This window comes from Parasteatoda tepidariorum, chromosome 7, assembly GCF_043381705.1.
Source record: "Parasteatoda tepidariorum isolate YZ-2023 chromosome 7, CAS_Ptep_4.0, whole genome shotgun sequence".
Lineage (NCBI taxonomy): Eukaryota > Metazoa > Arthropoda > Arachnida > Araneae > Theridiidae > Parasteatoda > Parasteatoda tepidariorum.
In genome coordinates, this window is record NC_092210.1 from 90,557,008 (window position 1) to 90,581,917 (window position 24,910).

The 24,910-nt window shown below is 32.0% G+C and overlaps 2 protein-coding genes across 2 annotated transcripts in view; one reads left to right on the forward strand and one right to left on the reverse strand.

The window, feature by feature from the left end:
* The first annotated feature begins 881 nt into the window (after positions 1-881).
* LOC107441070 (uncharacterized) lies at positions 882-6,743 on the forward strand. The gene is made up of 4 exons (XM_016054209.3): positions 882-1,042; positions 1,829-1,925; positions 4,894-5,008; positions 6,155-6,743. The coding sequence occupies exons 1-4, from the start codon at positions 994-996 to the stop codon at positions 6,275-6,277; spliced, it is 384 nt and encodes a 127-aa protein (XP_015909695.2). The 5' UTR covers positions 882-993; the 3' UTR covers positions 6,278-6,743.
* Positions 6,588-24,910, reverse strand: part of LOC107441071 (discoidin domain-containing receptor 2) — a gene marked incomplete at its 5' end in the record, with an annotated part of 49,498 nt that continues 31,175 nt past the window's right edge. The window contains 6 exon segments of the mRNA XM_043051341.2: positions 6,588-12,697; positions 14,587-14,801; positions 15,796-16,070; positions 18,566-18,701; positions 21,599-21,789; positions 24,499-24,552. Coding sequence (XP_042907275.1) covers positions 14,616-14,801; positions 15,796-16,070; positions 18,566-18,701; positions 21,599-21,789; positions 24,499-24,552 — 842 coding nt within the window. The 3' untranslated portion in view covers positions 6,588-12,697; positions 14,587-14,615.

Consider the following 24,910-nt stretch of genomic DNA (forward strand, 5'->3'; position numbering starts at 1 on the left):
AGCGATGTCTGGTCGATACGAATTCGGCACCTGGCTCGTCCCAACCATAGTGCTGACGTAAAATATCCTCAATGGCCGACGGATCATGGGTTAGGGTGTCCTAGGGCCATCAGGCTAAGCGTGGGATGTTTTCGTTGTTTTCCTCTTCTTGTTACGCAAATGCTGACTATTTCCATCAAAAACACCTCCACGGAGGCAAATTTCTCCCAATACTTGATCAAGTTGTTTCTTTGTCTTCTGAATTGGGTTCAAAATTTCAAATCTAAAGAGTTGAACATTTGTAGTCGTAAATCCAAAAAAGTGGGTCGGCTGTTCAACGATGGTTATAAAATAAAATACTGATCAGGAATATATCGGAGAGAGAGAGGGGGGAAATTTGAACTTTTAAAAAAAAGCAACAACAGTGTAAAAAGTACCATGCAAATCTAAACCGATCTAGGAAAATAATGTCTTTAAAGAGTATCAGAGGTAAAGAGTTTTAATCTCAAGAGAAAAAAACATAAGATTCGTAAAAAAAATATTTTACTCAAAGCTTTATTAAATGAATGAGAAGGTAAATTTTATTCTGTGGAAAGTAAAATCGTGCGTATGAATTTAATTCTAAAATTAGAATGTTTATTACAAAAAAAGTAAAACGTTTAAGAGAAAAACAAGGGGATTGCGACTTTCTTACGTTAGCGTGGAGAAGGTTCGTGACTTGCTTATTTTTGTTAACAAGGCCGAAGGGGGTCAAAAATTTCCAAAACTATGCTTACGGACCTTGAATAAAAATAGAATCAAAGCTGCAAACAAGTAAGCAATATTTACTTAAACATATACATTTTTTTTTATCTACAACCACAAATGATGATATTTATTAAATAATCCTAATTTAAACATGTTTTTTTTCCTGAAACTGTTTCCCTCACAAATACAATATATTGTAAATTTGTCGTTGATAAAAGATAAGAAAAATTGCTTTTAAGGGAGCTGCTAAACAGTCTTTTTGCGAAAATGACGCGAATGAAACTTTTCGTTTTTGCGGTGATTCTCTGCAGTTCAGGTAATTAACCTATATTAATCGAAATGTCTTCATTCCTCCGCCTATCATTGGGTATAAATAATCTTAAAAATAAAATATGAAGAATGTAGAAAAAATAATCCGATGTCTTTCTTACATTTAAACAAAAAGTTAAAAATATCTTTGGATACTAGACAGTTGAACTCGGGTTAAAAGTATTTTAAATTTTTTATCCACTTCATTAAAAGAACTTTTTTTCTCAAAAGTGAGGAGAAAAAAGCTTCAAATGTATCTGACATTAGTAATTAATTAATTTTTGAACATGAATTTTGTCCGAAAATATTTAATTTTTTTTAAATGTTACAAATAATATTAAAATAAAAATTAAAAATTGTAGCAAATATATTCAAAATTAAGATTTTTTTAATAAAAAGAATGAATTTTATTTAAAAATGGTTAGAGTAAAGGATATAATATCTAAAAATACAATGATTCGTGGTCGTCTAGTTTTTAGAGACTTGGACTCTGCTCTGGATGGAGCTGGGTTCGATCTTCGACTCCAAGTCGAAACCAGTATAAAAACATATTGAAATTGTTCGAAGAAAAATGGGGAATTTTCTTTTTTAAATGGAATTTTTAAGTGATTGTGTTCAAAAGTATACAAGAAATCTAATTTTAAAACTGGTTTTATTTCGGAATTTTTTAAAAAGTGAATGTAAAAAAAATATTTAGAAGTTTGACAGCAATATTAAATTTTTCAATATCTATAAAATAGATGAAAATAGCGTTTCATAAAATGTTTAATAGTCAATAGGGTTCTTTTTCTAGTGATCTCAGCCCAGAACTTGACTGATTCTTTAGAGGATGAATCAGTAATTGACCGACTTACTGATTCTACCGATGATAATGATGTTGCGGAAAGCACGTAAGTGCTCTTTTCTTCCTTTTACATTACTTGATCACATCACTCATATAGTTATAATAAAAAAGTCACGACAAAATTTATAGCGTCTAGGGGTCAACACATTTTTAAGAAAAAAAATATTTTTTTCACTTAAGCTCTACCTTTTATATTTCTCTATATATTAAAAAAATCGCAAGTGCTGTTTTAGGAGACCCACTTGACATTACTTTGCTACTAGAAAAAATTAAAAATGTAGTATGATGAAAAATTTTAATTTTTAAACTTGAAACTCTAATTTGTTTGAAATTAAAGCTACTTTTTGCTGAATATTAAGTGCTTTTTTTCTAATTATTATTTATTTATTTATTCATTATTATTATTTTGCTTTAAGAAATGACCATTTATCCATAAATACATGTTCTAAAAGTGTGCATATCATTCACGAAATATTCATTTTATAAATATTACTTGATATCAAAAGTAACACATTTGAACCTTATTAACGCGAAACTGCTTGACGTGAAATATCGCTTTTACACGAAACGCATGTTTGATCCAGGGAGTCAGCAATCAATTATTGTTGTATTTTACATGTTTAACATGAAAGCTGATTATTGCTTAACATGAAAGTGAACTAGAGGCAGCACAAATAATAAGCATGTGAATAGAATCCTAACAATTTATTTTTTGAGGAATGCTTTTTCTATTTTCTCAATTTGTTAGAAGTAGCAGATGGGCAAATAAATAAAATAGTTTAACAAAGCAGTTAAAACTTTTAAGCTTATTGTAATTTGTTTGGTCTATGATAATATTGTTTGCATGCATTAATGTAGTACATAACATGTATTAATAGTACGTAATAAATTGTTTTCACGATGTATCGAATAAGACGAAATTCGGCTAACACGAAATAACCATGATTGTCCCGCCGACTTCGCGTTAACGAGGTTTGACTGTAAAACAAAGTGTACTTATAAAATTGAAAAAAAAAGAGAATGAGAGATTAGATGTTATCAGATATTAACATTATATCGAAATTTTTTTAAATATAAAATACACGAAAGAGATAAAAGCCGTTTCAATTTGAACTGTTATAGTTTTAATGTAAGGCTATCCCTATGTTAATAACAAGTATAATTGCTTTTCATTTATAACTTTTTAATTCATATGAAATCTGTATTCCTAAGTTTAAATAATTTTTTCAAGTACAGTTAGTTATTTTCAAATTCAAAGAATTGTTCATTTTGTTACAATGAACACGCAACAGGATTTTCTTAGATAAAATTATAATAATCATATATTTTAAAAATCCTATAAGAGTTTTTTAGTTAATAAAAATTTTATTTGAAATGCAATTACAGTTTTCATAGAATAAAATGATCAATTTTCATTTTTTTCTGAAAAGAAATATTCAAATATTCATATTTTATGTCGACTCAGATAGTGTTTTAATTATAACACTAACTGAAAGTGTTGAAAATTTAAATGTTAAAAAAGAAAAGAAGGGATCAACAAGCAAAAGGTAATTTGCAATTCAACCAAATTTGTTGATATAATTTAAAAAATTCTAAGCATAGCTAAAACAATTGTTCTTTACTGTCTTCTCTTTCAGCCCATTTTGAATTTAAATTGGTGAGTACTGCAAAAATACTTTCGAATTATTCCATTCTAGTTTAGAATCTTAAATTAAAATTTTTCTGTCATGGCAGGGCAATTTTTGTGGTCTTAATAATGCTTAGGTAGAAAATTTAAAAGTAGTTTCCTCAGAAATGACCAGCCTTCCCTTGTTCGTTCTTGATATTTGAATCCGTTGACCACAAAACAAGAACATCCGCATTTTCTTAAAATTACAGTAAAATCACATAGTAAAATAATCTATATAATAAAATATTGCATATACTGAAATCATCAGTATAGTAGCATCATATAGTAGAATCATACAGTTAAATGATATGTATTGTAAAATCATGCATATTAGTAAAATCAATGTAATTGCATCTGCATGTATTTCCTGCATGACGTCATTCTATTCAGCAAGTAAGGACATGAAACTACCTTGTTTGTTCATACAATAAGCTTGCACTAACAATAAGACACACTCCGGCTCGGGCTAACAATGAGAGGTTTTCCTCTCCATGTAACGCAAATGCCGGTTAGTTCCATCCAAAAGTACTTCACGAAGGCTAATTTCTTCCAATACTTGATCCAGGAGTTCCCTTGTCTTCTGGATTGGGTTCTAAATTACAAGTCTACCGAGGTGAACTTCAGTAGTCGTAAACCCAAAAAATTGGGTCAGCTGCTCAACAACGGTTATAAAATAAAAATAAAATAATTGTATTTTATTATAATCAAAATTATTGACTGATTTCGGTTTTGCTTAATTTCATCTGGAAAGAAACAGACGAGCTCTAATCCCGTTATGTCTAAAAGTCTAAATAAAAGTGATTAAATCATACGCGCAAGTTTAGATTTTCGTACTTTTATCGCGATAAAATCTTTTTCTTCCAAAACTGACCACATTTTTTCAATTTAAAGAACTATAAAGGACTGTTCCGTAAAGTCCGACCTTCATGAGAATCCTTATCATAAACTAAGATTAAAAACTATGAACCAATTTGATAGTAAAAAAAATAAAAACGTAATTAAAATCTGATTCGTTACAGTTAAACAAAATGGGTGTGCGAAACAATAAAACCTGTTCGATTTTAGAAGAAACAGAGGAGGATTAAGAGACGATTATTTGAAACACTTTCAAATTTTTTTCTTACAATCAAGCAGGTTTCAGTGTTTCATATTCTCGCCTTCCTCAACAGTGATTTATCATATTTCGATTGCGTTTTTAGTTTTTATTTAATAATTTGTGCCTTTTTTTTTATTTGAGGACATAGTAAGGGTGGTCTTTACAAAACACCTTGTGTTTTAATCAAAAGCCCGAGCAGAATGCTCTTTCAATCAATTTATAGAAACTGTTGCTATTCTTCCTTAACAGGACGAGTAAATGTGAAACAACAGCCGTGGATGAAAGAGTAATGGGAATGAATATTGGTCTATTTTATATTCTTGAAGAACTCAAAAAGAATCCATCCACCGAACTTCTCATCAAGGTTTGTATTCAGAATAAGTGTTGAACATACGTTTTTCTCAAACCTCTATCTTTCAACAGCCCCCATAAGATGAAGTGGACAGAACCTGATCCGAACCTTATTAACTTTTACATAAATTAACATATAGGACCTAAGCTTTAAAACAACCAGAATGGGAGAGTTAAACAAGCATATATANGGGAGTAGCATGCAAGTTCATAAGCTATTGAATCACATATGAATATATTCGATAAAACGGACGCGATGTTTGTTTTCGTAAATAAATGATATTTCTCTTTCATTATATGTTGCCCAATAGCTCTCTCTCTCTCTCTCTCTCTATATATATATATATATATAAAATTTTATTTCTTGAGGACTACTCGACCAATTTCTTTCATATTTTGTATTTTCTCAATAAAAAATACACATTTTAAAATAATTTTAAAAATTTGATACCTTACAATTCAAAAAAATATTCGATTATTATTAAATATAAAAAATGGTAAATAATTGTTAAAAATTATTTAATATAATTTTTTTTTGGAAAAAGGAATTTTATAACTGTCTTGTTCAAAATTTCTTCTGATTCGCTTAAAAAATTCCCGAGTTCAACGCAAAAAACGAATTAACATTTAAGGAAATCGAACGCTTTTTTTTAACTGAACTATTGGGACAATATTTTCCAAATTGCTACTATCCCTATATTTTAAGTGTCAAATACCTAAATTCGATGAAAAACGTTATGATTATTCAGGGAAAGTACGTTTTCGCATATGATTTTGTAACCTATTTTATCGTCTGCAAAAATAATTTAGAATATTTAAAGTTATGCTCTTCAAATCATTAAAATTGAATTTCGAAAAAATCCGATCATCAGATTAAAAGTTATTCAGGGCGTTGGATTTTTTTTCTTTGTCCACAGCCAATTTTTTTATATGATATTGGGAAAATAACTGGTTAGTTACGAATGTAACTTGTATTATGAAAGAAAATGTTTAATATAAAACAAATTTCTGTTCTAATAAACTCGTGTTTATAAAGGTTAAAAAATTTGATGTTTTTATTTGTTGCTTCTTTTCAAATGACATATCAATCCATAAAAAAAATTTCTTTTGACTCTGTTAATAATTATTATCAAGAATTAATACCATATTTCAATTTCAGGTTCTGGTTATGACTTCAAAAATCGAAAAGCAAAGAGGTTCCATCATATCTCTGAACAAAGAAAGATTGAAAATAATTTCGGATCTTGTTCCTGTTGCTTATAAGGAAGCTATATGTTCTTAAGATATTTCATTTAAATAAAAAAAAGTCTTTAAAAATTATTTTGCTGTTTTTTAAATGGTTTTACAATTGTGATCGTCTTCTGGTTCAGGTCAAAATTAGGCTCATTCTCTGATTCAGGTCAATCTGTGCCCTATTAAAACGGGTGTGACGTATGAGTGTGGCAGAAGTCAAATTTTCGGATAGATGGCACCACTGGAAAATAAGAACAATCGCAACTCCTCTGCCTTCATGGCCGACGACAAGATATATATATATTTACAACAAGATATATATATTTTTAAATGTGCATGTCAAAAAATTAACATTTGACTCAGTTTTAATTCTTTTATTATTATTTACAAAAAAATTAGTTGCTTGACATAAGATATGTGCAGTGAAAGTTTCAACTTTTTTGTGAATAAATATTGATTATGAAAATATGGACAATCACATGCTTGCGTGTGCAAATAAAAGATTTTGAAACATACATTATTTGAGCAAAGTGAGATTTATCATTCACACTTATTTACAAAAACACTCCATTCAATTTACTGAATGAATAGATTAATTTAACAATTGTCATATGAAAAATGAAGAAATAATTAAACTTAAAGAATAATTTGACGTTAACTCATATTAAATTAGGAGAAACTCTTAGTAAGAAAGAAAACTTTTTCTTCCAAGAAATAATTTTCTCCATAGTCAGGGTTATTCGGAGAAACTGAACAAAATAGTGGACGAAATGGAAGAAACTAAAAAATAGCGTTACAAAAATTTAGGTGTATTATAAGAACGTCGCTGTTTCAGGAGTTAAACTTAACGTTACATTTCCCTTTGATGCCTAAAACTTTCAGAAGCTTGAATAGCTAGGGTGTTAAAATTGCTGGAAAGAATATCATGCGGACCGCTCTAGAGAGCACTTTTGTTTATGAACTTTACTCAAAGTTTTTTTTTAATTATTTCGTTATTTCAATTTCAAGTGCTTGTTTGCGAATTTTTTTAAACTTTTTTGCTTTAAGTATTGACTATTTATCTCCTGTCGTACAAATTTATTTTTCCTTCACAAGATCATTATTTCTTTATTTTATATTAAGGGGCTAAGCCCCAAGTTCGCTGCCGCTCATCAACCCCGATGATTGCTTCTAAACAATTGTTGTTTATTGGCAGAAAAGATTTTTCTACTAAAGTTAAAATTATTCACTTAACATATATTTATACTAAAAGGGATTCTGCTTGCTTACGCTTGTGCCTCAACTTCCCACGTCAAAGTATTATTATCTATTAGCAAATATTATTATCCAAATTTTATTATCTATTAGTCCAAATGTTAGTGTATAATTATTAGTAAACAAATTTGATAAGTTCACTACCGTAATTTAATATTTTCGCTTAACAAACGGGTGGATATATTAAATACTATTTTTGCTCGCATCTCATTGTACATGAAGCTGATCGTTAAGTTCTAAATCATTTGCATATTCATATTTAACAGTATTTGAATAAAAAAAATAAGCATGCTATTTATAATTGTGAATTCAATATACGCTTTCAGTATGTGATGCGCTAGTTAAGTAGTATGATTATGTTATTTTAAAGGTTTTTAATATTAAGTAAAATAAAGATTTACAGTTATTTTAATTGATTAAAAAAATCTTTAAATTCATTATTTTTTCCTATCGCCACTTTTTAGTTTTCGCTAATTTAAAAATGATGTATTAACTATTTGAAAAAATGGTTTCTTCTATTTCTTCCACTCGGGATTGAAGAAACTTATTTCTTCCGGGAAGGCTTTTTTTCACTGGGAAAGAAACTCCCTACTTTAAAATAATAATTATTTTTAAGTGTTAAATAATCACATATAGCACAAATGGAGAATATTGTGTTCTGAATATATACACGAGTGCTTTTAAGTATAAATTATATTTGACGATCACAGTTTCCTCAATTGTATATAAAATCACTGTTCCCTTTTTGTACAAAATTGTCTTCAAAAATGCATTGAGACGGCTATCATTTCATTTTAACAGATACATCAAGAAGAAGAGCTTCAGTGAAAGAATATCAGTAAAATGCACATGATAATTAAAATTTAAGAGGTCAAAACTTGTATATCAAACTAAACTCCATTTCTCAGAATGGGACTAAATTTGAAGCATCTAAAATCCAAATACCCAAAAGATATTTTTATTCAGACTTAAAAACATCATCTGCTCTATTTATTTTTTTCTTTTATAACCGTCGTTGAACAGTCGACGCAATATATTGGGCTTACGACTGCTATTGTTCAACTCCGCAGCCTTGTCATTTTGAACCCAATCCAGAAGACAAGGGAACCCCTGAAGTGGGAGAAATTTGCTACTTTTCGATGGAACTAAACCAAATTTGCGTTACATGGAGAAGAAGCCTCACGGTAAAGGGACTCTAAATCATGATCCGTCTACCACTGCGAATATTTTACGTCAGCATTGCGGACGGTGCAAGCCAGATGAGTATTCTTATCGACCAGTTAACGTTGGGATTCGAACCCGGTTCGACTGAGTGGAAGGCGCACGCTCTATCCCCAGAGCCATAGCGACTCCATTTATTAGACATATTTAGGGTAAGCAAAAATCGATCCGATATTCAAAAGTTATTTTTTTATTCTTGCGTGCACGGTGTAAGACAAAATTAGGAACTTGTAGTGACCAGTTGTATCATTTTTAATGCTGACCACTTTTTAAAAAAAATGGAAAATGTTTAACGATAAACATTATTTTTGAAGCATTTCTCAAAATATGGTAAACAAGTCAAGGTTCATGTCTGAAAACGAAGGAAAATTTGAAACAAGCGGCGAATAACATAATTTTCAGAATATAAAATATTCATATTTTTTTCCAAATTTATTAATAAATAATAACAATAAAATGTACACGAGGAGTATTTTCGACAAAAATTAAATGGCGATCTGTTGGCGACCGTCAGACAATTTTTTAATTGCCATTTGTTATTTAAGTTGCTCTGTGGTCGTTTGGCGACCATTAATTTTTATTTTATAATCATAGTTAAACAGCCGACCCAATTCTTCGGGTTTACGAGTACTAATGTTTAACTCCGTAGCCTTGCAATTTTGAACCCAATCCAGAAGACAGGGGAGCTCCTGGATCAAGTATTGGGAGAAAGTTTGCCTTCGTGGAGGGCATTTTGATGGAACTAACCTTCATTTGCGCTACATGGTGTGGAAAACCACGAAAAACTTTCAGGGTCAGCCTAACTGGAAGAGAACTCTAACCTCTGATCCGTCTACAACTGAGGATATATTTTACGTCAGCACCGAGCGAGCCGGGTGCGGAATTCGGATCAAACCCGGGTCACCTCATTGGGAGGCGAAAGTTCTATCTCCTGAGCCGCCACTGCTCCTTGACCATGTAAGGCTAAGCACAGGTGGCTCTAGGGGGTAAAAATTCGTCAAAAGAATTCTGGCTTACTATTTTCAATTAATTTAACGCCTAGGCTTGGAAAAGCATGCCATTTAATATTATATTTGTAGTGTACATACAATGTATCGCTTTTTTTTTCAATTTAAATTTGAACGAAACAAACAACAAATTAATTCGGAAGACTCCCCAAGCTTGACTACCCAAAAATATCAGACTGTGTTATTTTACACAAGTATAGCTGAATAAGGGACAACATTCAAAACCTGGCTAACCTAACACTTTATTTATGGTGTGATACTAATTTTGATAAATTTGCTTGAGTCTCAAGACCTGTTAGAATTTATAAATCACGGAAAACTGTTATGAATAGTAAAATCACGCGTAAATTTAAACACAAATCGCAATAATAAAACTTTCTAGAATATTGAGCCTGCCTCATCACACATTGCCTCATCAGAGGAGGGATACACTGGAAATTTTCCAAATTTCTTCTGGCTTTAGGAAGCTTGATATCGTTTGCCATTCAGTCAATCATCCATATCTCAAAAGATATTTTCTCAATCATCTCTCACTCACTTCATACCAAACTTCTAAGCTGCTAAGCCAAATGGAATAATGTGTTCTTCTGCCGCTAAGCCTAATGGAATAAAGCGTTTTGTAAATTTATAATTGTATCATATGTTTTGTAAATATTTCCATGCGTTCTCAAACTAACATCAATTCTTTCACTAAGCTCTTTAACTTTCGAATTGCATAAAACAATGCGAAATGTTCTGATAAAATGTCTTTAGTAGTCTCATACAAAACATGAACAAATGGAAGATTTGCAAAAGGTGCATGAAATAACGTGTTTATCTCTATGTAAAAAAGAAACATATCTTAAAAAAGCTCTTGAGCAATGACACTTTGAATAGTCTTTGTGAACCACAGCACATATTCGATAGAAGTTAGCACCTAAAACTGCATCTCCAGAATCAGTGATACCTTTATGTATGTCACTTCTTTTTGACAATGGAACGCCACCTTTCCCTAATTGTTGGAATTATTGTTTTTACTTTGCTGATGTCATGTCAGTTACATGTCACTTCTTTGTTAACAGAACATCATCCAGTAACAGTGTCCTCCTCACATGATCAAAAGAGTTGAAATTATTACGATGACATTGCACCATCAGTGACATTTTAACATGCCACTTCTCTCTGACAATAAAACGCTATCAAAAACTTCTAGAAGTTAAAAAGATTATTACTGTCTTTTATTGTTCGGTTTTAGATATGTTAAAGTGAATGGCCGAGATTAGTGGTTGTTGACTACCATCGGTGAACGTTGACAATCACATAGTCGCCTAGGTTCACCTATAGCTAGGCCTGTATACAATTGTCCGATATGCCCTACAACAATGTTTTTTTTTAAGATCAAGTGTATAATGCATTTAACCGATACTCCGAACAATGATGTTTCCCCTAATCTACCCTCAGCAGATATTAAAATATAGAATAAATATAATAATATCAGCCAATAAATTAATATCGAATCGGATATACAAAATATTTCGGACATTCACAGAAGTGACTATGTGATTGTTGACATTCATAGGTGAAGGTTGGCATTCTCTTGATTTTGGCCATTCACGGTAATAGTTATTATAAGAATAAATTGGCGAAGTTTTATTTCTTCACCTTCTTAAATTTATTTTAAAAGTATGATTGCGTAATATTCTGCTTAGAAATTTAACGTTTGTTAGGACTAAGTTTTTGCATAATCTTGTCTCTTATGCAGAAAAAAAAGGAACATTTCTTTTCTTAAAAATAATTCAATAGCGACTATACTTTTAATCTTCATATTTTGTTTTAAAAAAAAGATTTCATTTTTAGAATATCTGAAAATGGTAAGAAAGTAACAGTCCTGATTAGAAGTACTCTTCACATTAAATTAAAAACAAAAATGCAATAATTAGAACAGAAATTTTTTTTTGATTAAGTTAAAAGCGCTAAAGTAAATATCAGATTAATAATAATCAGAAACAATCTTCTTAATGCAGCTAAAAACGTCTCACTAATCTTTGTGTGAGAAACAAACATTCTAAGAAATTTAGAATTATCCTTCTGCTAGAAATTATCATTTTACGATGTAAATAGCATTTAATAAATAGATGTGCTGTAAAAATTGTAGATGAGCGTTTACGAACAGAACAAGTAGTCAAATACAGCTGAACTCCGCTATTGTGAAACTTGTGCAGACGCACCAATATGTCCACTATAAACAATATACTTATTAAAATTCCTTTCAGAAATATTACTATTTCAAACTAATTTCAAACACTTTTTTAACATATGTACTAATTTTATATGCGTTATTATCTTTTTTTAGATCAAACGTCATAATTATATACCTTTGAGCCCCTTATTACATCAATTGTTACATTTATTTAAATATTAACTTCGAAAAATATTTTTGCACCCATTTTTCAAAAGGCTACTTTTAGTGTCAGAAAGTTAAAAAACAGTTCGGATGTGACCAACTGAAGAGGTTCACTATATCCGGAGTTCATTATAGCGTGGTTTGACAGAAATATTTGAAATATTAACTATGAAAAAATTTTTGCACTCGTTTCTCAACTGGCTACTTTTAGCGTATGAAATAAAACTAGTTAAAAAAAACAGTTCGGATGGAACCTACTGAAAAAGTTCACTATATCCGGAGTTCATTATTGCCGAGTTAGACAGTAATATGGACTTCATTAACAAATTCAGTGAGCATGTCAGAGATGTTTTCTTTGAAGGAAGAGGTGAATATCCGGTCTGTTTTGGTCATTTCGTTGCCAGCATTCTCTGAACAGATTATATATTTCTTGAGTGTGGAGGTGGATTGCGGTCAATGTATCTGCCGTCCATCATTGTGGAAGAAGTGACTGACCATTTCCATGACTTGTCATTCGTATATTCGGCTGCTGTTTGGAAAATATCAAAATCTTCCACAGAGTCATGCAGAAAGCCCAAACATCGTTTCTGGTGGTGAATTTACCCTAAAATAATAACAATAGAACAATTATTAAATATATAGGGGAGAGTGGGGTCAATTGTAACATTTTTTACTTAGCTATTTTTAACTAACAAAAAATGCAATATATTATTATTGTTAATTGACAGACGAGTAAAGTAGACTATCCTCTACTAGAAAAAAGAATAAATACCTTATTTTAAATGTTATTATATTAATTATTAACAATTTCTGACAGTCGTGAACTTGTTACAATCGTCCCCACTTACGGGGTCAATTGTAACAGTTCATAAATTCAACTAAAACATAGTTAATTATACATATTATCATAGTTGTGATATATTTTTTTATTGATCAAAATAGTAGTGATATTTTAGGAGTAAAAATAATAATGAGCAGAGACCTAAAGGGTTAAACTTTTAACTTTAAGGGGTTAAAAATTTTAATTTATGCTGTGAAAGGTGACAAATAAAATAATGCACATGCAACATAATATAAATGATATAGGAAACTATTGGTGGTTCTTAAAGAGTTAAGTAATGGTTTGTAAACATAAGATTATATATTTTCAGCTGCTACAATCGTCCCTTTACTTATTGTTACAATCGTCCCCAAAACACCATTTCAGCTTCATTTGTTAAAAACAATGCTAGTTAATTAACAAAACTAATCTTTTTTCCTTTGAAATGTTAATTAAGGTGTCCAATTACATATTCGGTTAATAATTTTTATTTTTTTAAGTAAAATTACTTTGTTACAATATAATATTCTAACACCAAAAAAAGTACTTACGTAGCGTGAAAATATCTTTTGTGATGTAACTCTTTCAAAAGTACATAAAAATGGTTGCCAGCAGGGGTGTACATGTAGATTTATTAAATACACCTTGTGCGCCAACTAGGAACCAAATCTAGAACCAGACACTCGAAATTTTTGCTCTGTTACAATCGTACCATGCTACAATTGACCCCACTCTTCCCTATAGGTTTCCATGAATGACCGAAATCAAGAGAATGTCGACTTTCACCAGTGAATGTTAACAATCACAGAGTCGCTCTTCGGTGAATGTCCGAAATATTTGTTATATCCAATTAAATTATTCGTTGATATTATTATCCAATATTTTAATATCTGTTGAGAATAGAATAAAAGAAACTTCAGTGTTCCAGTTAAATGCATACTAGGCACTTGACCATAAAAAAAAAACATTGATGTAGGACATACCGGGCAGTGGCACTTAACTGGACCTAATATATATTTCGGATATTTACCAAAACAACTATGAGATGGTCAACATTCACAGGTGGAAGTCAACAACCACCTATTTCGGTCCTCCACAGTAACATATATAAAATGAGAAGCGTAATTAATCTAATTTTTTTAATATTTAAAAAGATACTTCACTGCATTATCTGGGCTTATAAAGATTTCAAAAAAATTAATCACATATATTGTTGTTCATTTAAGGTGGAAAAATATTGCCAAGGGGGCGGAAAATGTTTAAAAACTTTTTAAAACAGTTTATATGTTTGTTCTCAGATAATTCTTTACAGAAAAATGGCCTTTATAGTTTAAAATTAAAGCTTTGGTTAAAAATATGACTTTTTCCAAAAAATTTCCTTGGTGAAAGATCTTTGAAAGTTAAAATGTTTAGAGTGGGAAAAGGAATTATCGATGATGTCAGCCTTCATCAATCTAAAACTACCTCAAGATAAAATCCATGTCTTATATGCTAGAGAATTGACGTTTAATAATCGTAGTTACGCCACAATACTCCCCCACCACCATTTTATCAGGGATCGAATTCGATGAACGAATGTCACTAGTTGCCGTATTGGCGAAAAACCGGGAGAACTGTACTAAGTTGATCGGATTTTGAAGGGTTATGGTGAGAACTGTATTAGGAACACTTACCAAGAGTTATGTTCTCCCATGGCATCCACCTAATGAGGAGCTTGATGGCCTTTCCTTCTATTTTGCAGTAATCTTCCAAGTACAGGTCTGGGTGCATGTCGAAATCTGCTATCTTGATGGATAGTTCTTTTACCACAAAACAGGTCACCAGATTCCTGTTCAGATACTTCATTCCCGATGCTGTCTGAGTTGCCTTGTAAATCAAGCTGCCACAGCTGTAAAAACATAAATCCGTTATGCCAACCAATAGAAGATTGTTTTAGAAACAAATACACTTCTGCATTATTAAAAAGTATATATATTAAAAACAGATATCTAGAGAATACTACTTTTGTCAAATAATTGTACAGTGAACTGAAAGTCTTTGTAAATGCAAGAAGAAAAGAAAAGTGAGACGTCATGAATAGCACTGAATATTAATTTCAGTTTTAAGCTGTCAAGAAGGGGCATTAAGCCGGCCATGTGGTCGAGTGGTTGGTGTGCAACACTGTATAGCCAATCGCTGCGGATTCGAATCTCGCTCAGGGCATGGATGTTTCTTTATGTAATGTCCTATGTTGTGGGATGTGTGAATGTGACCCGCCCCATCTGTGGCAGTGGGGCGTGGGTAAAATTTCTCGCTTTCGTAACTTGGGTTCACAGGTGCCCTCCGAGTAACGATAAATGAGCAACAATTCCGGCATCTTCGAAGGTGAAAAACGAAATTTTATTGCCAAGACATACAGTGAAAGACCAAGAGAGCTGTAATAACCGTCGTTGAACAGTCAACCCAAATTTTTGGGTTTACGACTACTAATTACGACTACTCAGTATCCTTGTAAAGTTAAACCCAATCCAAATGACAAAGGAGCTCTTGTATCTAGTATGGGAGGGCGTTTGCCTTCATGGAAGACTTTTTGATAGAACTAACCTGCATTTGCGTTACATGGAGAGGAAGCCCATGAGAGCCTTCCACGGTTAGACTGACGGCAAAAGAACTCCAATCCATGATCCGTCTACCACTGAGGATATTTCACGTCAGCACTGTGGTCGGTGTAAGCCGGATGCGGATTCATCTCAACCAGCCATCGCTGGGATAAGAATCCGGTTCGCCGGAAAGCAAACGCTCTATTCCCTGAGCTATCGCGGCTCCCGTATTCTGTTTGCAATGAGTAGATCGTGGTTAACAATTCAATAATCAATTTTCTGAAATCAGAGAGATGAACTTGCCTCGCTGAATTGGCCTTCGCCAAGCTTCTCTAAATAGTGCAGACGATGGTGGGGAATTTCTTTGACTTCCTCTCTGTTGAGGAGGTCGATGTTTGGAACAGCGTATACGGTGTTGCCACTCACTCCTTTCAAATTCTGAAGCTTGGCGACATCTGTGGCGGCGTAATGTTTAGGCAGAGTTGTTTTGGGGAAGTTGTTGCTGGTGAGGGATAAATTATTTGGGGTGGCACTTATGGTGACGTCTGGAACGGCATATTCTCTGGAAGTGGTGGATTCTGAAAAAAATAAAAAAGAAATTAAAATGAACTGTTCAAAAGCTAATGACTTCTAAAAGCTTCTTGTCATTTCTGTAAAGTACAGTCTATGGCCAAATTACTAGACGCACTATAAGATTCTTTTTAAAATCTTAACTATCAGGCGATACTATACAGCTCTATCGTTTTTACGAGACTGAAACTAAATTCGTTATCAATGGTTTACATTGTAATGGAACACGTTAAAACTAAATACAATTAGGAAGCATATAAAAAATCTCCTGAATACAACCCTATTACATGTATGTTTAAATATAAAAGCATTGCCTATAAGTTCGTGCGAAACATGCAATTATTAAAACACTATAGTGCGTTGAATAGTTTGGTCTTATTATTATTATAAACTAATATAATACCCGATATAATATAGATCATATATTTGTATTATACATCGTTTAATGTATCCAGTTGTCGAATTTATATAATATATCGTCTAATTTAACCCATTGATACTCGAACGCAAACAAGTGCAAACCGGTTTTAGTCGCATAAAAACAATAAAGTTGTATAGCCTCCCCTGATATTTAACATATTACGTAGAATCTTACAGTGCGTCTAATTATTTGGCCAGAGACTGTAATTTCCGATTTAGTTTGTGACTTGTTCGTAATGTTTGTCATGGGTGCTCTCATTTCAAGAAGAAGAAGACCCTCCATACCCACACCAATGCTAATTTTTATCAGCAAAATAGCGTATTAAAGTTGAGCTAAGTTTCTCTGTATAAGTTGGAATGTCAATTAGTGATAAGTTAATTAAATGCCGTATCTCGCATCGAATGAGTTGAACTTACTTCTTAACTTAGATTTATTATTGTATTTTATACATTAACAATAACTGGAGAAGGAGATTTAATTTTGAACTGTACAAGATTTATAAACAATCCGATATTATTAAATACATTAAAATAATTGGATGACCCACGTGATTCGAAGGAGTGATAGTACAATAAGAAATATACTGCTTTTATGAACCCACTGGAACGAGAAAGCGGGGAAAACCGTAGTTGAGTTGTGTTGACTCGCTCGAGTCTGATTTTCTCGCAATTAATGAAAAAAAAATTGGAGATCAAAGATAAAACGGAAGTCGTTATGGAGGAAATTTTAGAGGGAGGCTTTGGCCCACATTGGGCTGTCTGACCAACTATGATGATGAATGTATTCTATTGTAGCCGTGATATATTTTTGTTTTCTGTACCTGGCAACTTCGATGCATAATTAGTTTGTTTTTGTTCCACGTGGCTCCGCGTACCTGTCTTTGTGTTAAGTAAGATGTATATAGTGAAAGAATTAAAATCTTTGTGAAAGAAATTAGAATGTGTTACTTAAGAGAGTTGATACATTTAACGAACCGTGTGATCTTACAATCATTGCTTCATTCAATAAGAAAAATAATTGTATTGGTTTTTGTTTAACATTATGATTGTCTAATTGCACTAGTTCCATAAACAACTAGATATATATTCGCTACCTTAAAATTACAAATTGTATTTATGTTAACTTTACAATTTAGTTAAATAATAAAGAGATGTTCAATAGAATTTTTTAAATATTAATAATAATAAATAAGCTGCATTCTTTATCACTGAATTCATCAAAATCTATAATCTACCAAATTTTTCTGATCGCATATTCGCAGTTTTATGTAGATCACCATATGCAAAACATCTTGAATCGTGTGTCACATCTTTAAAGAGTTCGTCTATATCAACTATAAGTGTTTGATTTGATTTTTTGGTCAAAACTGAAATAATATTCCACTACGTCAGCGTTTTTAACTTACGGATTTCTAACTATTTTAACTAACTTAAGTATTTTTAAAAAATCTTTTTTAATTATTTATCTTTTCATTTTTGTAACAGTCGTTGAACTGCCGACCAATTTTTGGGTTTACGACCTACTATTGCTCAACGTCGTAGCTAGCCTTGTAATTTCGAACCCAATATTAGGAGAATTTTGCCTTCGTGGGGGACTTTTGATGAAACTAACCTCCATTTGCGTTACATGGAGTGGAAGACCACGAGAAACTCCCACAGTTAGCCTAATGGCAAGGGGATTCTAATCCATGATCCATCTACCACTGAGGATTTTTCACGTCAGCACTGTGATAGATGCAAGCCGGATGACCAACCATCGCTGGGATTCGAACCCGGGTCACCTGAATGGACGGCGAATGCTCTATCCCCAGAGCCATCGCGGCTCACTAGCGTAAGTTTGTTATCTTTTCCGGATGCATGACCAATTACTTGAAATCTGACGTACTGGAGCATACAGAAGCTAAATTAAATTTGCGAAATCTCGCTATTTCATCTCAAAAAAATTAAAAATCAAAATTCAAAAATTAGTAGTTTTTAAGTGCTTTTTAAAACAGGTTAAACAATGAAGATCATTTTAAACAGAAGCCTTATTAGAAAATGATATTTCTGAAATAACTAAAATGAAATGAAATTTCAAACATACCATTGCTGTACCTTTCTAGGTAAGTAACTTTAAAATCTTTTGGCTCTTGGTACATCAAGTTGTCCGGATCAGATTCGTCTAAGATGACGCTGTGGTTGTACATAATTCCGTTGGAACACTGTGCGTAACTTAAATCCTGTTTTGGAATAAACAAAATAATTTATTTAGCATTACTTCTTACAGTACAGTTCAGTGTCAAACAAAAATAGAAAACAAGTAATATATAAAAAAAAGAATTTAAAGTCAATTGCTAAGTCAACAAAGAAAATTTGTATTCCAGTAATTTTTTATTAAATTAATACAATATTTTGTTCCATTTAAAACTAAAATTAATTAGTTACATTTAATTAATGAAATAATATTTGAATAAAACTGTATTAACATCAAGTGTACTACAAGTTTAAAAAAAATGTGTTTGAAATTGGAATGGATGAGTAAAAAGTATTTTATTTACGATTGAAAATGTGAACAAGATCTGCTGCCATGGAAACAAGAAGGACCACATTTTAGTGACAGTAGAGCTTAAAGACTTCTCTCCTCAATCGAAACTGATCTTAATGTTACATTTAATACATTAAATAGCACAACTTCTTAACCCATAATCAGAGGCAGTGCTCTAGACAACTGGGAAATGGACTTCTTTACAAATGGTACATCGTGTCTTCATACGCTAGAAATAATGCAAGAGCCCAAGTTCAAGAAAACTGAGATGGGCACAGTAGGCCTTNGATAGTGGCATAGAATTTAGCATTGCGTCATGGTAAATGTTATTCCTACTAAGTGGAAGTAGTTGTGTTTTTTTTTATATTATACCCAATTGAACAAAAAAAGGCACGTGGTATCAGATTATAAAAGTATCAATTTGGTGACGTGGATCACGCGTGTTATCACTTGATGTTCTTTATTGAATTTATCAGACACAGCGAATATAAAATAATTAAATATTTAAATGTGCGCAGTAAACTATTTTTTTGTTCAAATTGAGCTATAAGTTAGAAAATATCACTGATGTTATGCAAAAAACTGAATCACTTATAATAAAATTTAAAACAATGATTAACGCTTAATCCATCAAAAAATTCCCCTTCGTTTTTCACTCATCCCTATTTAATGAATGAATTAATATCTGGAAAAAACTGTATTAACATCAAATGTTATCCACTACATGCTTTAAAAAATGTATTTCAGTTATAGTGGATGTATAAAAAGTACTTTATTAACGACTGAAAATCGGAACAAGACAAAGGGAGAGTAGAAATTGAATAAGGGTGCATATTTTCCCAACACATAGTTTTCTGCTGCCATGGAAACAAGAAGGACCACATTTTAGAGTTTAGAGACTTCTCTCCCCAATCGAAACTGATCTGAATGTTACATTAAATAGCACAACTTCTTAACCTATAATCAGAGGAAGTGCTCTAGACAACTGGGAAATGGACTTCTTTACAAATGGTACATCGTGTTTTCATACGCTAGAAATAATGCAAGAGCCCAAGTTTAAGAAAACTGAGATGGGCACAGTAGGCCTTAGCCTTCTATGGGCTGTCGCGCCACTGACTTTAGTTTTAGTTTAGAAATAATAGAACCAATGCACCCACTTGTTCAGTAAGGCTGATTTGGGAACCTAGTTGGAAATATTGAGTTACAATGTACCACCTCAGCCGGGCTCAATAAGGTTGAGGTCTGTGTCTGACTGGTCAATCCAGCTTGCGAATATTTTCACTTTCTAGAAAATCGTTAACTAGATAGGTGTCGACGATGTTAATTAAAGCTTAATTGTAATTTTCAAAGCTCTTTCATTTTGGAAAGTAAAAATGCAAGAGATAAAGTACCTTACACTTGAAACAAAACTGCAATTTTAAATAATATACCTTTTAGTAGTAATGAATTACTTAAGCTTTAGGAAGGACAAATGATATAGATTATACTAGCTACTAAACTTTTTAAAAAAATGCCAATTTGGGTGAGATTTTTCCAATTAGATATAAAAAAAATATCAAAATCGATAAGATATTCCAATTATTTTTGGAAATGCTTAGGAACCCAGATCATGCAGCTCATGAAAAGAAATTAAAGAATGTTTAATTTAATTTACATAATATTTAACTAAAATTTAAATAATAAAAATAATATTTAGCACTTGAAAAGAGGTTATTGAATTTTATTAGGAGGTTTGAACCATGTATTCCTCTGACCATCGTGCGTTTCTGATATTGGAATATCACAGGGATATTAGATAATAGTCTAGGGAATTTGCAGTCTTCTCAAGCTATTATGCTGGCAGCTATTGTGAATAATTCTAAAATTCCCGCATGAAATCTTTACAGTATATACACCGTTTTATTTCCTTTCTCTATCATCCATTATTAACAAGTTTATTTTCTTTAAATTTTTAGTTGAAATCAGTCTTGTCCTCCACTGAAAACACTGAATTTAGTAATAAATATTTTTGTAAACATTTCAAGTAAACAAAGAAAATTATTTCGAATGACAAAATTCAAATTGTTCAATGTTCTCAAGAAATGAAAACTTAAGAATGACTTTAACAAAAAAAAATCATTTCCCTGAAACTATTTTATTTTATAACCGTTGTTGAACAGCCGGCCCAATTTCGGGTTTACGACTACTGATGTCATTTTGAACCCGATCCCGAAGTTAAGTGAACTCCTGCATCAAGAATTGGGAGAAATTTGCCTTCAAAGAGGACTTTTTGATGGAACTAATCCGCATTTGCGTTACATGTAGAGGAAAACCACCAAAATCTCCTACTTTTTGCCCGATGGCAAGGGTACTGTAACCCCTGATCCGTCTAACACTGAGAATATTTTAAGTCAGCACTGTGGTCGGTGCGAGCCATGTGTGGAATTCGTATCGACTAGCCATCGCTGGGATTCGAAACTTCGTAAGACTATCTTCTGAACCACCATGGTTCCTCAGAAACTATTTGACTGATTTCGCTTAAATATTGTACATTTTTTAAAACCCTGTATACAAAGAATCTTTAAAACAATCAGACAGACTCTTAGCACTGACCTTCATGTTGATGGTGACCCTGTTATCGACAGGCTGTTTAAGAATGGCGTGTGTCGTGGTTTTCCTTCTTCTGTTTCTCGCAACAATAATGAAGATGACCACAACCAACAGTAGGATGACCGCAGCAAGTACCCCAATGACAAGGCCAACATACTCATTGGTCAAGCTATCCTCATTCATAGCTGTGCTTACTGTAAATAAACAATGATGAGAAATACACTAATGTCCAAGTTAAAATTTTTGAAGGTTTTTCTCATGGACCAACATAATCTTGATGGTAATCATCAATAATTTCATCATGAACCATTATATTTTTGATGGTAACCAGCACAAGAAATCATCACCCCAATGTGGGAATTCGGACTGATTTATGATGGTCCAACATAAGAAATAGCAGCTTGTTTTGATGGTTTGTTCATGTTGAACTATCAGAAATTTCCATCATAGATTCTTAGAAATCAAATATTGGAACGATCCTGAACAACCATCATCCTAATGTCGGAATTCGGACTGATTTATGATGCCCCCCCCAAAAAAAGAACATATTGTTTTGATTGCATATTCCTGAGAACCAACAGGAGTTTCCATCAAACCATCATGGAAATGTATCGTTGGAACCATCCTAGACCATCATGGATTGTTTGTCCATGAGAATCTTGATGGTTAACCATCATAGTATTAAAATAGCATTTTCCATCATGGAATGATGGAAGTTTGTTGGCAAATCAAAAACCGTATAATGGAAAATGTTGGATAATGATGGATAACCATCAAATGATGTTGGACCATCATGAATCGCAGTGAAACCAACATAAACCATCAAAACATTTTGAGGGAACCATCAAGAATTTTGACTTAAATTTTGAAATGAGGGATAAAATATGTTATATTTCTCAATTAGATTAACCCATACCAGGGGTCTGTTTAGAAGAAATTTGGGTCCGGTAACGGACCCTTCACAAAATATCTTTTCATAAAAACAGATCCTTCACAAAATATTTCAACTTAAAAACGGACCCTTCACAAAATGATTTTTCTTGTAATCGGGCCCTTCACAAATTTGTTTATCTTCATTATTATTTTGTTAATCGAATAAACCCTTTCCAGGGCAGAAAACAAGAAAGATGGATGTAAGCGAATTAAGTTTTGTCTTCGGCAGACGATTCTTCCATTATTCGTCCGAAATGAATATTCTCCGTTCAGCAGTATAGTCTAAATACCAAATATTTGTATGTTGCATCTCTAATTTAGAAGCAGCAATTGTTGTTTATTTTTTAAAATTTAATTTTTTCAATTATAATTTTACAGTGTTGAGCATAATCTTGTATGTTTTTACAATTTAAAAACTCCTTGAGAAAGTTTTTTTTTGCAATAACGGACCCTATTTGCACAAATTCATAAAAGCGGACCCTGGTTGAAAGAATGTGAGTAATTTTTTTCACAATTTCACGAAAAACGGACCTTTCACAAAATGTCTGGACAGACCCCTGCATACTATAATTCATAAATATTTTTATATATATATTTTTATATATATTTTTTATATATTATTATTTATCTTTTTTCATACAAACATAATTTTTTTATTGTCAATTAACTGAGCATTAGATAGTCGAAACGTGGTATTGTTGTGATTAAAAACGAACCTCCGTAACAACAATTTTTAAAAAAATATATTTTTTGATTTTTAGCAGTACACTACTCGCTTTTTCTTACGTTTCCTTTTGTATACTGGGCAAAATAAAAAACGGTCTAGCCTGAATAATTTTTGATCTAATGATCGGATTTTCTTGTTCTAGAACTCATTCTTAATGGTTCGAGGAGGTGACCTCAAATATGCTAATTAATAATTGCAAACGATATTTTAAGTTACGAAATCAGACATAAAAACGTACTTTCTTTGAATAAATATACCTTTTTTTCCTGAATAATTTTTGATCTAATAATCGGATTTTCTTGTTCTAGAACTCATTCTTAATGGTTCGAGGAGGTGACCTCAAATATGCTAATTAATAATTGCAAACGATATTTTAAGTTACGAAATCAGACATAAAAACGTACTTTCTTTGAATAAATATATCTTTTTTTCGACGGATTCGGATCCTCCCAAATATGGGGGTTAGCCGCAATCTAGGAACATGGTCTCGATATAGTTTGGTCAGGAGAGCGTTCTAAAGTTCGGACCCTTTAAGGTTAATTTTACCTTTATTGGTTATTCATTATATCTTGAAAAATTTTATAGCGAATGGGAAACTTTTTTGCACACTATAAAATTCGTTTTTCCAAAGATAATTCCATGGGAAAAAAATCATTTTTATTAAATATTTATTAATTTATTTAATAATGGCCGGAAAATGTTGAATTGTAAGATATACAATTTTTTGCATCATTTCACACGGTAAAATACAAAATTTGGGTGAAATCGGTTGAATAGTTCCTGAGAAATTGAATCTTTCAATTATTCATAAAATATTCCACCGTTTATGCCTGAAATTTTATATTTTGCCATCTAAAATTACGTTTTTTAAGTTGATGCAAGAAATTGCATACCTTACAATTCAAAATTTTTTCGACTAATATTAAATAAAATAATAGAAAATGATCACCTGACTATCACTTTGCTTCTAATGCGCATGCGTTGGATCTTAATACATATGATGCTCTGTTAAACCTGAGTATGATGTTCCCCCTGTAAGTTGTTTTTCTGTTATAGCATACAGAACTGAGCAGTTCCCCAGGTTAGTTACAGACCCTAAGAACTAGACTTCTCCTTTCTATATTCTTTGGTTTAGGGGTGGGGGTCTAGTTTAGAATCATTGAATGCATGGTTTGGAAATATTTCACAGGATTTTAGATACGATGTTTTATCTCCTTGAATTTAAAAGACATATGATGCTTACCGACAGGTGGAGCTGCTGGTGGATCTTCTTCTGTGACGTTTCCAATGGAGGGAACTGAAACAAAAGGAATTTTCAACTCAGTGTAAATCAAACCACATATTTCTGTTTTTCAAAGCTCTTTCGCCAAATAAATGTCACCTGTCTGAATGCTTTTAACTCGAAGCTATAATTTGGAGCCTGAGTTAACTGGTCGTAAAGAATTACCTGGTCTCTAAAGCGAGTAAAAAGATTTAAATACTTTAAAAAATATTGTACTCGCTAAGCTGACGATTTCAAAAGAAAGTCGTTCACTTAGAGAGATTTCTCCACCCCTGTCATGTGAAAATTAATTTTAAACTCTCTCAAATATTTATGAGTCCAGATAATGCAGCATTGAATTAACTTTCCAAATATATATATATATATATATGGT